The 13,947-nt window shown below is 39.3% G+C and overlaps 1 protein-coding gene across 1 annotated transcript in view; it reads left to right on the top strand.

Annotated features, from left to right (window-relative positions):
• Positions 1 to 13,947, top strand: part of LOC112112035 (dystrophin) — a 1,981,667-nt gene that overhangs the window by 1,816,252 nt on the left and 151,468 nt on the right. Inside the window, exon 62 of the mRNA XM_026649948.1 lies at positions 10,065 to 10,125. Coding sequence (XP_026505733.1) covers positions 10,065 to 10,125 — 61 coding nt within the window. The remainder of the gene's footprint in view (positions 1 to 10,064; positions 10,126 to 13,947) is intronic.

Here is a 13,947-nt window from a genome sequence, read left to right as displayed (position 1 = left end):
TCTGCTCTGCAAGATTAGATGATCTATGATGGTTAAAGAGTCTACATTAGCACCCTGACCATTCCTGCCACCCGTGGTTGTGAAATAATAGGAAATTTTAAGAAAAATGCTAATCTAGATAGCTCAGGTGTTTTGGGGGGACATCGATAGTACTGTATTCTGTTGTTCAAGAGGCATCATGCATCTAATGATCATTCCTGCTGGGTTGCTGCTTTTTAATATTCCCTTATATTTTCTTCTCTCAAAGATGTTGACTGCAATAGAGCTGTGCATAGCATATTGATAAATTTGATTCACCATGAATTAGAATTCTGATTATATGCTGGATTACCCCACCTGCAAATTAAGTTTTACATTATAAAAATGGTCAAATGCAACTCTCTGGCCAAAATCCTGAATTTCAGTTAGTTCTTCACTAACAGAAGTTGCTTATTTCCCCTATTTTTCACTGCAATAATAACTTTTGGTGGTGAAAAAAGTCTTCCATTAAAAAACTTAAGGTGACAATGAACAATATTTCAATGAAAAAATGTTTTCCTCCTATTTCATTTAATTTAATTTTCACGCATCTCTACAATGCAGTATACAGTGTTATTTAAAAGCAGTTGTTTGTTGTTGGTGGAATGATCTCATGTATTTCATAGCAGCATTATTCATAGTTTAATATGTTTTAATCTTTGATGATATTTCTCCAATGTTGAGTATGTCACAGCTATCCATGATGTTTTCTTAACTCTTAGATGAGTATAAGCTTCATACAGAGAGTCATTATTTATTAACTACTTCTGTGCTGCCTACAGTACCAGATTTCTGAGGCAAACATTTCCCTGCTGCTGCCCCATGTATCTAGTATGTCCTTATTGAAGCACCACTGGAAGATTCAGACTTAAAGATTCAAACATTTCTGCTGCAGCGCAGCTAAACAGTGTGGCAGAATTGTCATGAGCTATAAATTGTGCTCAGTTAAAACATATTCTTTATGTTCTGAAATGCCTGGTGTGTAAAGCAATGAGGCTATTCTCTTTATGTCAGAACTCATTCTGTTATGTTTGGCTCTATAAGGCTTGAAATGTTTATCTAAGATTTATTTTTCTAATAGTCTGTTTTATTCTCTCTGCACAAAAGCCAAAATTTGTTCAATGTGATAGAAACCAGTTTTAGAGATTTTTCTTTTTCAAAGTTTGAGTGCAACCAACATTGATTATGAGACGTGTCAGCAATATACAAACCTAGTAAAGCGGAACAATAGCTACAGTATCAGTCTACCTGATGCAATATCCTTTTCAAGTACATGCAAGTGTTTTGTTGCTGCTTTACCAAACAGTAACATCCAAGAAAATGAGCCTTGGATCGATTTTATGCTTTGAAGTGATCTCTGGAAACTTCTGAATGACTTCACAGTATGCTGTTCACCATTTGTAATGATGCTAAGGAACATGTTATCTATTTAGTAGCTGTATAATGTTTCTCACCAGTAACACCCGGCAAACATTACGTTTCAAGTTGGTCATAAAGATTTCAGCAGTTATTGCAGACCTGGGAGGCCTAATTTATAATTCCTGTGGAGTGAGTCTCTGTTGTGCTGCCCCTCTTCACATGTTCAGATCTTTATGGCTAATCAGCCCATCTTCCAAAGTTTGAAAAGCAATCTTAAAGCATTTTACTCTATTTGTGAACGCAGACAGCATTGCAATGCAGACAGAGAAGCAGTGTGTAATTTAACTATTGAAGAATCCAAATTGGAATTTAACTGCTTAGCTCACTTCAATTCCTGAGAACCCACCCACATATGCAGGCTTAAATCAGGCTCCAAGCTAGTTGAGCTAGACCCCATGGTGTGCAATTTTTATGCAAGTTAGGTTTTGATTGATGTTTTTCTCCTTCTAACTTTTAAATCTTTCAGCCAATATATTCTGACATCAGTTTCTCAATTATACAGTGAGCCATTATGCCTCTATGCTACATAACATCAGTGTTCCACACTGTAATTTACTGTAATAACAAATATGCATAAGATAGAAATAGGCCCTCTGTAAATGGGTAAAACAAATATTTTACATGTATACACTACTTTCATTGAGAAAGATCCTAAAGAACTTCCCAAATTACACATACCCACACACACTCTCAGATAAGCAGCTCTTTCTAGGGTGAAGATGGCAGTCAGCCAGCCAGCATATAGCATGCTTTAACTGACTGGGGACTGCTGTAACTTACCTCGTCCTTAGGAAAAGTACTAGGGGATCTTTAATGTCTGTGTAGAACAACCATATCTTGTTTATTATGATATCTTAATAAAATACATCTGAAAGTAAATACAGTGGTACTCAATTTATCTATTTTGAAAGACTCAAAGGGTAAGTCAGCTCTACACATATGTGAACTTGTGATTATAGGTATTTCCAAACTTGAGGATTAGATCACTAAGCCAGGGATTGGCAACCTTTGGCACACGGCCCGTCAGGGTAAGCACCCTGGTGGGCCGGGCCGGTTTGTTTACCTGCCACATCCGCAGGTTAGGCCGATCGCGGCTCCCACTAGCTGTGGTTCAGTCCCAGGCCAATGGGGGCTGTGGAAAGCGGTGCGGGCTGAGAGATGTGCTGGCCACTGCTTCCCGCCACCCCCATTGGCCTGGAGCGGCAAACCGTGGCCAGTGGGAGACACGATCGGCCGAACCTGCAGACGCGACAGGTAAACAAACCGGCCCGGCCCGCCAGAGTGCCTACCCTGACGGGCCGCGTGCCAAAGGTTGCCAATCCCTGCACTAAGCCATCACTATCTGCCTTCATAAGGAATGACAAATACAATACTTCAACAAAAGATTAAACCATTAGTAAAAGAAGTGTTATATGTTGTGGGGGGAGGAGTAAACAGATTCTAAGATGTGTATTTGGTTAAAAATAAAAATAACAACAATGCTCAATAGAACAACAGAAGTCAGCAAAGTCAAGGTATCATAGGTAGAGGCCCTGCCTGAAGTCATTCTCCCAGGCTTAATTTAGGCACATGATTAAATACCTCACTAAATTGGGGGTAGAGTGACCAATTTGTAAATATTGCAGGTTTTGTTATGGTTATGAACACCTGTGTGAGCTCAGATCCAAACCTCACAAAGCTGTAATTCACTCATATGAAACCTCTAACAAACAGCAATCAGCAGGTCACAGAGTAGATTGAAGCATGGCACAGTGTGGTTGCCATCAAAAAATTACAGTTTCACTCCCCTCCCCCGTGTTATCTGAGATGCTGACGATTTTCTCTATACTTACATTGAAAACACATGTGTGATAACGGTGAGTGAATGTTAACATTTTAATAATGACCATTGGAAGTAGTTTTTGAGAGGACTGATTTTAGCCAAGATGATCTCTTTGAATATTTTGGTGGATAGGTGCAATAAACGACCATTTACCTTTGATAGTTTTAAATGTATTGTATACATGATTCCCATAATGATATAGCTAAATTAAATATTTATTAGATTATTTTTTGATTTCATCAATGAACACAGCTAAAATGACACCCGCATTCTATTTAAGTCTCTGGTCAGACCCTTGCATAGAGTAAAATACTGTTGAACTGTGGAGCACACAGATCCAGCATGCTGCTGCTTCATTTTGCTTTGTGAAAAGACAAATACCAACTTATGTGAACATGGTCTGTGAAATGTAGACTAAGTTCAATGATAGCTCACACAGTAAGTTTAATATGTTAGCACATCAAAGGGAGAAAAATAAAACTCTGACAATAAATAACCATTAAATGATTACTAATGCATAGCAATGCTAATGGAGTGCAAGGAGATTTAAATCCATTTTTTAAAAAGACACTTTTTGCTACGCTATTTTATTTCAGTAGTCAACATTGCAGGTGGCTGGTTCATATAGCAATGGATTCTTACATTATGCAAAACTAAAACAATAAGGCACTTTTGAATTACACTTTGCAAATAGGGAAACGTCTGTTTCTTGAGTATAACACACAGGGAAGCTATGGTGTCGTACAAAAACATTTTCCAGAAAGGTTTCAGAGTGGTAGCTGTATTTACTGTATTTTCCACTGCATGCATCTGATGAAGTGGGCTTTAACCCACGAAAGCTTATGCTCAAATAAATTTGTTAGTCTCTAAGGTGCCACAAGTACTCATTCTTTTTGTTTTCCAGAAAGTCTTCTTTGATAGACTACTAAACTGGTGTTACCAGGAATTAAAGATATATGTCTATTACTTACACTGGCTTTGTAATGGATGACAAACCTCTACTGGTACCAGGAGATAAGAAACAGCTGTTCTCAGCTGTTGGATTTGTGCCAGAAATGAGATGATTATTCTCAGAGCACAGTTGTAAAAGGTACCACATATTTTGTCAACTCAAATTTATGCAAGACTAGAATCATCCAGGACAGCAGAAACTGTATTACAGACAACCTCACAACAGTCTCTTGAAGGAACACTAAATTCAATTATGCAGAACATCACAGAATTGTTTATTTCTAAAGCATTTAGTTCCATTGAAAGCAGACTATTTGTGCTCAGTTTTTTAAATGGATCAAGAACACTTTTGTGTATAAGATTCTGGGATAATAAGTTATGCCTGGAAAGCTGTTGCCCAGATGAATTCAGGAGTGAAGGAGAAATACACCTTCTAGAATAATTACAGCAATCAATCCTATCCTTTAGATATTCAGTAAATACATAACATTTCCTTTGATTTTAAGATAGGAACTGTAGCTGAGGTGGTCTCACTCTGAAAGCTAAGGTTTGGTTGGGTTTTTTGGGGGAAATGGGCTTTTTGCCCTCTAATGCAGTTTGGGGAGTTGAATGGGTAGGGCTTTTTAATTATAAATACATATTACTCCATACAAAGTAGATCACATCCTCAAATTAATGTAGGGTTTTTTGGTGGGGGGACAGGGAGGAGGAGGTGGTGGTTCTGTTTTTTACTCTTCAGAATACCTAGTTCCATAATCCAAATGTTTTTTTAAACCAGTTTGTATGCTATCCTCTAGCCTTACATAGCTAGGAAGATTAAGCTACATGAACAACTGAAATTGTCGGATATAGATACATGGGGAAGGTGGATGGCATTCTTCCTAGTTCTTAAATTTCAGATAACACATAGCATTGCCTGGTATATTGTCTTTGGAGGTTTTCTGCATCCAAGTATATAGTTGAATGAGTTTATCATGACAGAAGTTAAGATGTAGATATTATTGGGAATGTGGGAAGATGGTGAATGTTAGCTGTGTTAGTTTTTGTTGTTTTTTAGTTAGTTAGTTAGTTAGTTAGTTATATAACCATATTTCCCTAGGAGCCCTAGTTATAGAGCAGGACTCATTGTGCTAGGCACTGTACAAATACTGAACAAAAAGACTGTCCGTGTCCCCAAAGAGTTTACAATCTAAGTAATATATTACAATGCTTAACTCTGTGTATTTAGATGTATAAAATATATGCCAAATCTTTATTCTGTCCCTTTGCATATATGTATTATGATATAGTTTTCAAATATATGACCTGATGCAAGTGCTAGAGGAATTAACTAGGGGCAGAGCTCTTCTTGACCTGCTGCTCACAAACAGGGAAGAATTAGTAGGGGAAGCAAAAGTGGATGGGAACCTGGGAGGCAGTGACCATGAGAGGGTTGAGTTCAGAATCCTGACACAAGGAAGAAAGGAGAGCAGCAGAATACAGACCCTGAACTTCAGAAAAGCAGACTTTGACTCCCTCAGGGAATTGATGGTCAGAATCCCCTTGGAGAATAACATGAGGGGGAAAGGAGTCCAGGAGAGCTGGCTGTATTTTAAACAATCCTTATTGAGGTTGCAGGAACAAACCATCCCGAGGTGTAGAAAGAATAGTAAATATGGCAGGTGACCAGCTTGGCTTAACAGTGAAATCCTTGCTAATCTTAAACACAAAAAAGAAGCTTACAAGAAGTGGAAGATTGGACATATGACCAGGGAGTATAAAAATATTGCTCAGGAATGCAGGAGTGAAATCAGGAAGGCCAAATCACACTTGGAGTTGCAGCTAGCAAGGGATGTTAAGAGTAACAAGAAGGGTTTCTACAGGTATGTTAGCAACAAGAAGAAGGTCAGGGATAGTGTGGGTCCCTTACTGAATGGGGGAAGCAACCTAGTGATAGAGGATGTGGAAAAAGCTAATGTACTAAATGCTTCTTTTGCCTCTGTCTTCATGAACAAGGTCAGCTCCCAGACTACTGCACTGGGCAGCACAGTATGGGGAGGAGGTGACCAGCCCTCTGTGGAGAAAGAAGTGGTTCAGGACTATTTAGAAAAGCTGGATGAGCACAAGTCCATGGGGCTGGATGCACTGCATCCGAGGGTGCTAAAGGAGTTGGCGGATGTGATTGCAGAGCCATTGGCCATTATCTTTGAAAACTCATGGTGATTGGGGAAGGTCCTGGATGACTGGAAAAAGGCTAATGTAGTGCCCATCTTTTAAAAAAGGGAAGAAAGAGGATCCAGGGAACTACAGGCCAGTCAGCCTCACCTCAGTCCCTGGAAAAATCATGGAGCAGGTCCTCAAGGAATTGGTTTTGAAGCACTTGGAGGAGAGGAAGGTGATCAAGAACAGTCAACATGTATTCACCAAGGGCAAGTCATGCCTGACTACCCTTATTGCCTTCTATGATGAGATGACTAGCTCTGTGGATGAGGGGAAATGTTATTCCTTGACTTTAGCAAAGCTTTTGATACGGTCTCCCACAGTATTCTTGCCGTCAAGTTAAAGAAGTATGGGCTGGATGAATGGACTATAAGGTAGATAGAAAGCTGGCTAAATCATCGGGCTCAACGTGTAGTGATCAATGGCTCCATGTCTAGTTGGCAGCCGGTATCAAGTAGAGTAGAGTATCAAGTAGAGGGCCCCAGGGGTCGGTCCTGGGGCCAGTTTTGTTCAATACCTTCATTAATGATCTGGTGGATAGCGTTGATTGCACCCTCAGCAAATTTGCAGATGAGACTAAACTGGGGGGAGTGGTAGATACGCTGGAGGGTAGGGATAGGATACAGAGGGACCTAGACAAATTGGAGGATTGGGCCAAAAGAAGTTTGAGATTCAACACGGACAAGTGCAGAGACCTGCATTTAGTACGGAAGAATCCCATGCACTGCTACAGACTAGGACTGAGTGGCTAGGCAGCAGTTCTGCAGAAAAGGACCTCGGGGTTACAGTGGACGAGAAGCTGGATATGAGTCAACAGTGTGCCCTTGTTGACAAGAAGGCTAATGGCATTTTGGGCTGCATTAGTAAGAGCATTGCCAGCAGATCGAGGGACGTAATCATTGTCCTCTATTTGGCATTGTGAGGCCTCATCTAGAGTACTGTGTCCAGTTTTGGGCCCCACATGTGGAAAAATTGGAAAGAGTCCAGCGGAGGGCAATAAAAATGATTAGGTGGCTGGAGCGCACTTATGAGGAGAGGCGGAGGGAACTGGGATTATTTAGTCTGCAGAAGAGAAGACTGAGGGGGGATTTGATAGCTGCTTTCAACTACCTGAAAGGGGCTTCCAAAGAGGATGGATCTAGACTGTTCTCAGTGGTAGCAGATGACAGAACAAGGGTGCTTTTCTGTCACCCTCCAGTCCATCTACAATGTCGCTGCCAGACTCCTCTTCCTTGCCACTCCTGCTCCATCATCACCTTCTTTGAGTCCCTTTACTGGCTTCTCATTTTCATCCAAAAGTATCTTAAACTCTTTGTGTTTGCTCCAGCCCATATCTCATTTTGGTTGCATGTTACTCTCCTTTTTAGACTCTCATAAGTGCCTCCATGTATCTCCCATGCTGCCCTTACAGCTGATTTTTTTCTTCCTGATATTGTTTGCCATGCAACTTCCCTGACCTCTTCAAATCCCTCCTCAAAATGTATTTATTTATTAGCAGTCCCACAAACAATGATCCGCTAGTTCCCTATGAACTATTTAAAAATGTGTTTCACATGTTCTCTCCAACTCCTTTGCTCATGTTATCTTTTTACTTGAATTTCTGAGGTGCAATGAGATGTATTTAAAGTAGGTGGTGTATTTTCTTTATTCAGCTGATGGACTTTTGTGCATAGGTGAAGTGTGGATACATTTGTTCCTTTATTCTTATGGATTGTGATTTGATTTTGTTTTAATATCTGTTAAAACCCAGACCCTGGGATAGGCATTTTTTAAGTAGATAAAATCTAAATGACTATATATAGAATAGCGAGCCAAGGCGGGTGAGGTAATATCTTTTACTAGACCAACTTCTGTTGGTGACACAGACAAGCTTTTGAGCTACACAGAGCTTTTCTTCAGGTCTGAGAAAGGTACATAGGGTATGTCTACACACAAAAACCCACAGCTGGCCCATGCCAGCTGACTCAGGCTCATAGGGCTCGGGCTAAGGGGTATTTAACTGCGGTGTAGATGTTTGGGCTTGGGGCAGCCTGGGCTCTAGTACCCTGTGAGGTGGGAGAATTTCCAGAGCTCAGGCTGCAGCCCAACCTGGAACATCTACATTGCAATTAATGGTCCCTTAACCTGAGCCCCGTGAACCCAGGTCAGCTAGTATGGGCCAGCTGCAGGTGTCTAATTGCAGGGTAGGCATACCCTCAGAGTGTCAGGGCTAAATACAAGCTAGAACAGATGGTTTAGCGTAAATAGTTAACACGTATTGTAAGAGACGAGTCAAAGTGAAGTGGCCTGGTCACACCTCTGCAGTCATAGCACTGAAAGGGGGAAGGGGGAGTAGGAAGGGTTAGTGGGTTACAGATTATTGTAATAAGCCTTAGATACAGTGTCTTTATTAAAACTGTGATTTTTAGAGTCTAGCGAAGTTATGAATTTTAGCTCCCAGACTTATCTCTAGAAGGTGTTGGGCTGGTTTCCTTTGAGGATGAGGACTGACGTGTCAGATATAGAGAGATCGCTTTGTGAAAAGTGTTCACCTGCAGGTGATACGGTGTTTTTGTCTTTTATCATTTTTCTGTGTGCGTTCATTTGGGACATTGTGATTGTCTGTTTTCACCCATAGTTGTTGTTGGAGCATTTAGTGCACTGGATGAGGTACACCACATGTTGTGATAGGCATGTATAGGACCCATGGATCTTGAAAGGTGTGTTGTGAGGGTATTGATCTTCATAGCAGTGGAGATATGTCTGCAGGTTTTGCATCTATTATTATGGCAGGGTCTGGTACAACTTTGAGCTGGTGGATCCTGGTTTGAGGGGAGCTTGCTTCTGATGGTGAACTTGAAAAGATTGTAAACTCTAAGTATTAAAGAAGAGCTTTCAGAATATGGCTCAGACCATCAGCAAGCAAGAATTTCCATCATTTGAAAATATGTCCTACCCATATTCTTTTTTCATAGAAAACATTATTTACAACATATTGTTGGTACTTAATGCTGTGAGAGTCTAGACTGAGAAAACTGCTATTATGTAGTGCCATTTTCTGATGGGTTTAACACTTTTTGATGTGATCATGCCGACATCTTCTGCACTGCTTGCCATTTTTGAAAGACAATAAGACACATGAACATTTAATAATGTAGGAAATAAAAATGAAATAGGTCTCTATTTAAAACAAATAGACAGGAGAACATCATCATACTGGGCTGCTAAATGTCTTTACTTGACATAAAATGTAAACCAGGGTGTAATTTTCTTCCTAGAATGATGAGAACAGTTGATCAAATAAGAGGTGAAATTGAAGAAAAAACAACAGAAAGCATTACCAAGAGGTGCCCCGTAAAAGAACTCGCCAGAAAGACAGATAGGCTGCTTGTTGAGTTCCTTATCTCTTCTTTAAGTTTAGTAGTCAAAGAGGTTTTTGCATTTATCTTTGCAGCTGAATGAGTTCAATTTCACTCAGATTAGGACAGAAATTTCAGAACAGCAGGTTAATCCTTCCTGCCTTCATGGGTAACTGAGCAAACAGACCCATATCAGCGTGGCCAAGTGTAAAATTGTAATTCCAGAGATTAATGTTGTCTTTTCTGTTTGCTTTGAACTTGACCTCCATGTCTCTCTTCTTTTATTTATATATTTATTTATTTATATTTGTTAACAGCTTCTGTCCAGGGTCCCTGGGAGAGGGCAATCTCACCAAACAAAGTGCCCTACTATATCAAGTAAGTATAAATAATATTGATGATGGCTATTTAGTAGTCTCATATATGTATGATAGTTAATTATTTCTTTAATTTGTCCCGATACAATTCTTGTGTTGTTTCAGTGGGAAGGACAAAAGTAGTGAGATATGCAATAAAATATCATGCAAACATGCTGGTATTCTGAGGAGCTTCCTTAAAAACAAACAAACAGCAGATAGTTTTTGAGTTGTGATAAAGCAGAGTGCCTTTCATGTCATTGCAGCAGTCACCTGAAAACTCTAGTAAAACTGTGGACCACATGGTTCATACTTGATTCCTTTTTATCTGTTCCTTTCTCCATCAACAGTGAGAAAGGGAGGTTTTGCACTACCACAAGCCAGTCAGAATGTTGGTGAATGATTTGATGTTGAAAGCAGCCACGTATGGTGCAATTGAGAAATCTGCAGCTTTAGCATCATTGTCCTTTTTCTTTAACTGATCTTTTTAAAACTATCAATTGTCCGTTGTCCTGTGAGCACCTTTAGCAACATTGTTTGGCAGAATCTGTTGTTGAAGGACAACAAGGGAGAAATTAATATTAAAAATAGGCACAGAATAACAAACTAAGAGGAAACTTTAAAAACCCAGGAGGAGCTCACTTTTTCGTGCCGTGGGTTATCCCACTACACAACAAAAATAAGGGTGAATAAATTACTCCTAGTGCTCTAGTTTTTCCATGTTGCTAACATGAGCTGTGAGCTGTTTCTTCACTACAGCCTGGAAAAATAAATGCTGCAGTACATAGGATGAAGTTGCTGTGTTAACAGAGCCTGCAGTGCAAATGACTAAAACTTAAGTGTCTGTATTTGGGTTACAGTGATCCATGTTACACTGCACCATCTGTTACAATAATGAATGCCCTCTACAAAAGACAGAACCTAAATTCTTCAGTATGGCCACCTGATTGCTATGGCACTCCAGTCCTGAATTTTGTAGCAAAATATAATTTCTGTGGCAGCTTCAAAATTGAGGTTTTATTGAATTAAATGTAAAAATGAATAACAGTCAGAACTAGAGTATTCCCTAGTATTATTTATTTTTATATTAATTTAGTTTGCTGCTGCCCCAAATTTTAAATTTGCTGCAGACATTTATATTGGCAACGAATAATTAAATTGAATGGGGAAAGCTAGAAGTTTTGACACATGAGTCGGGGTGTTTTGGCATCAACTGCGAGAGGGAGTTTGGGGTTTTGGCACCCCTGTCACAGCTGAGGCACTGGGGAAAGGGATACATCTCCTTTTCACTCACCCTTGAGGTGACTTGACATTTTGGTTGGAGAAGCTTTAATTCTTAATATCTCACCACAGCAATTCTTCATGGCAACCAAGAGCCCACTGCACCTCTCAATCATTATATCTGTCACTACTTCCAACAGCAGTAGATGTACACACGAGCTGAATGTTAATGCTAAAATGATCAACAGCAAAATAAACATTTTATTTTGTCCTTCTTAGTTTTCAGAGTCAGTGCCCCATTACAGCTATTGTTTCAGGCTGTTCGCAGACCCAGGAAAAACATACTTCATATGTTTCCATTTGGTTCACTCAGGGAAGGTTATCTTCACAACCATAAGGGCTGGTAACATAACTTCTATAATGAAAGCTTACATTCTGTAGCATGTTGTACAGGAGCACCCTGTAGCCGACCTAGCAATCGGATATCTGAGGTATTTGTTAATCCTAGTGACTTCCCTGTTCCATCTGCTCCCTGCTCCAGCTTTAAGACTACCCCCAGTGATTTAAATGTTTCTCTTTCCATTTCTCCTTTATTCCCCTCATTTAGCATTTCATATTTGCCATAGCAAAGCTTCCTGTTATTCTTAGCCTTTTCAACCTTTAAACAATGCTTATTTAGCCATCCATTTTTTTCATCCGTTGAATTATTACTTTCTTGCTTATCTTTAATTGTTACAAGAGTTGCCATAAAGGTGTAACAGAAGGGTAAGTATCATGCCTGGCCCTTTTCTTAATGTTTATGTAATTTTTCTTTCCACCTTCAACATAGAGTACTCAGGCCACACATGAGAGCATCCTTTGCTAACTGAATTTCCTGCATACGTTACTGGTTTTGTGTTTTATCAATTTCCTTCTTGATATTTAGCTGTTTTAATTCATCAATTTCACATTTGAAATGTCACAGCATTTGATGAGTCCATAAATCAGGCAACACTTAATACTAAATCCTCAGCGGTAACATTCCAGACTTCTTAGTGTTAGGTCACTCCAAGCCCTTTGAAATTGATAGTTAAAACTTCATTTTTATACAGTTGATTAGTCTGTACCAACCAGCCACCACTAAAGTTCCTGAAGTACTGTACATTTTTTAATATTTTGTCTCCCTTGGGCCTTATTCCTGCCAGCGTCTCTTTTACCTTATTTCAGTACAGCTTTCATTGCTACTGAAAATATAATCACCAACAATGTACAACCTGTTACAACTGCTTTTCCTACTCTATGCCATTTTGTAGTTTCTTGGCCTACTGTCAACCTCATGAAAATTGCAATATAATGGCCTTTTACCAGCTGCTGCATTCTGTTAGGATTTCTTTCACCTTTTTATGTGGTTAGTCCCATATGGATAGGCCAAACTGAGCCAACAGTTAACACTCACCTTGCTTGCTTCCATAATGAGTTGAGAAATCATATTTCTGTATGCCAGGCTACCAAAGGTGCCTTGGATTCTAAAGTAGCAAACGGATTTTTCTCACTGCCTACTGAATACCTGGCTGTATGATGGGCTATCAAGGAAAAAAAATTACATCTGCACGTTGCTATGTGAAATCTTTCTAAACTACACTTCATCTAACCCGCTTTTTTTCCATCATCAGCCTTTTTCTCATTATGCTGATGACCTTCCTGTTCTTCATGTCAACCAAAAAAGTTACTATGAAACCCTTAAGTACTCCAGAGATCACATCTTATTTTATACTGTATAATTTACAAGTAATCCCATTTTTCCTATGGTTAATACAGGCTTTAAAGGTTTACATTAGTTCAGAGGTGGGGAAAAGAAACATGTAAGAAGACTGTTGTTTTGCCAGGCCTCTTGTCTAAGTCCCTGACCCTGCAATTGATCCGCTTGGGCAGATCAATGAGCCCTGATGGCAAAATCAAAAAGGCTTAGTGTACGTGCCAGGCCTTCCTGCATGGAGGCAGCTGTGGGATTGAAGGCTGCCACTAATAGGAAGCACCATTTCCAGAAAAAATGGGTTCATATAATATACCAGAAAAGTCTGGTGAGTGAGAGAGACCTCAGACAGTTAAGACACAGTGACACTTTAAAAATGTTTTAGGTTTTTATTTAAATCTCTTACTTTAGCTTTTACTAAGCAAAAAAGTGATTACCAAACATAAGAAATATAAATAGCGAATAAAAAAGTATACAAAGCAAGAAGCCTTTTGAAATGTATGTGCGTGTACATATGAAATGAGTGCAGAGAAAAATGTCTTAAATTCTATGAACAGAATATAAAGAGAAAAAGAAGGTAAGAGGAGGAAGCCTACATGTGGAAAGGACATATTGAGGTGGTAAGGTTAAAATCATGTTACCCTTTTCTTTAACTGTTTACTATGCCATAAATGAAGGTTTTTCATATCCAAAGGCAGAAGGAAAAACAGCCACATGGGCGGTATATGCATAATGGAAAACTTCAGGTGTAGTTCTAGAATATTAATTTACTTTCCATATTTAATATATGATTTGCTGTTTTTAAATTTAATTTTCTTAGTGGTAGTAATAATACACATTTTCACATTAATTTCTCCTTATATCTGTTTCTTAAAGTTATCAATGAAAGGA

The sequence above is a fragment of the Terrapene carolina genome, unplaced genomic scaffold (assembly GCF_002925995.2).
Source record: "Terrapene carolina triunguis isolate 2854851 unplaced genomic scaffold, T_m_triunguis-2.0 Scaffold23, whole genome shotgun sequence".
Classification (NCBI taxonomy): domain Eukaryota; kingdom Metazoa; phylum Chordata; order Testudines; family Emydidae; genus Terrapene; species Terrapene triunguis.
This window is presented reverse-complemented; position numbering and strand designations above follow the sequence as displayed.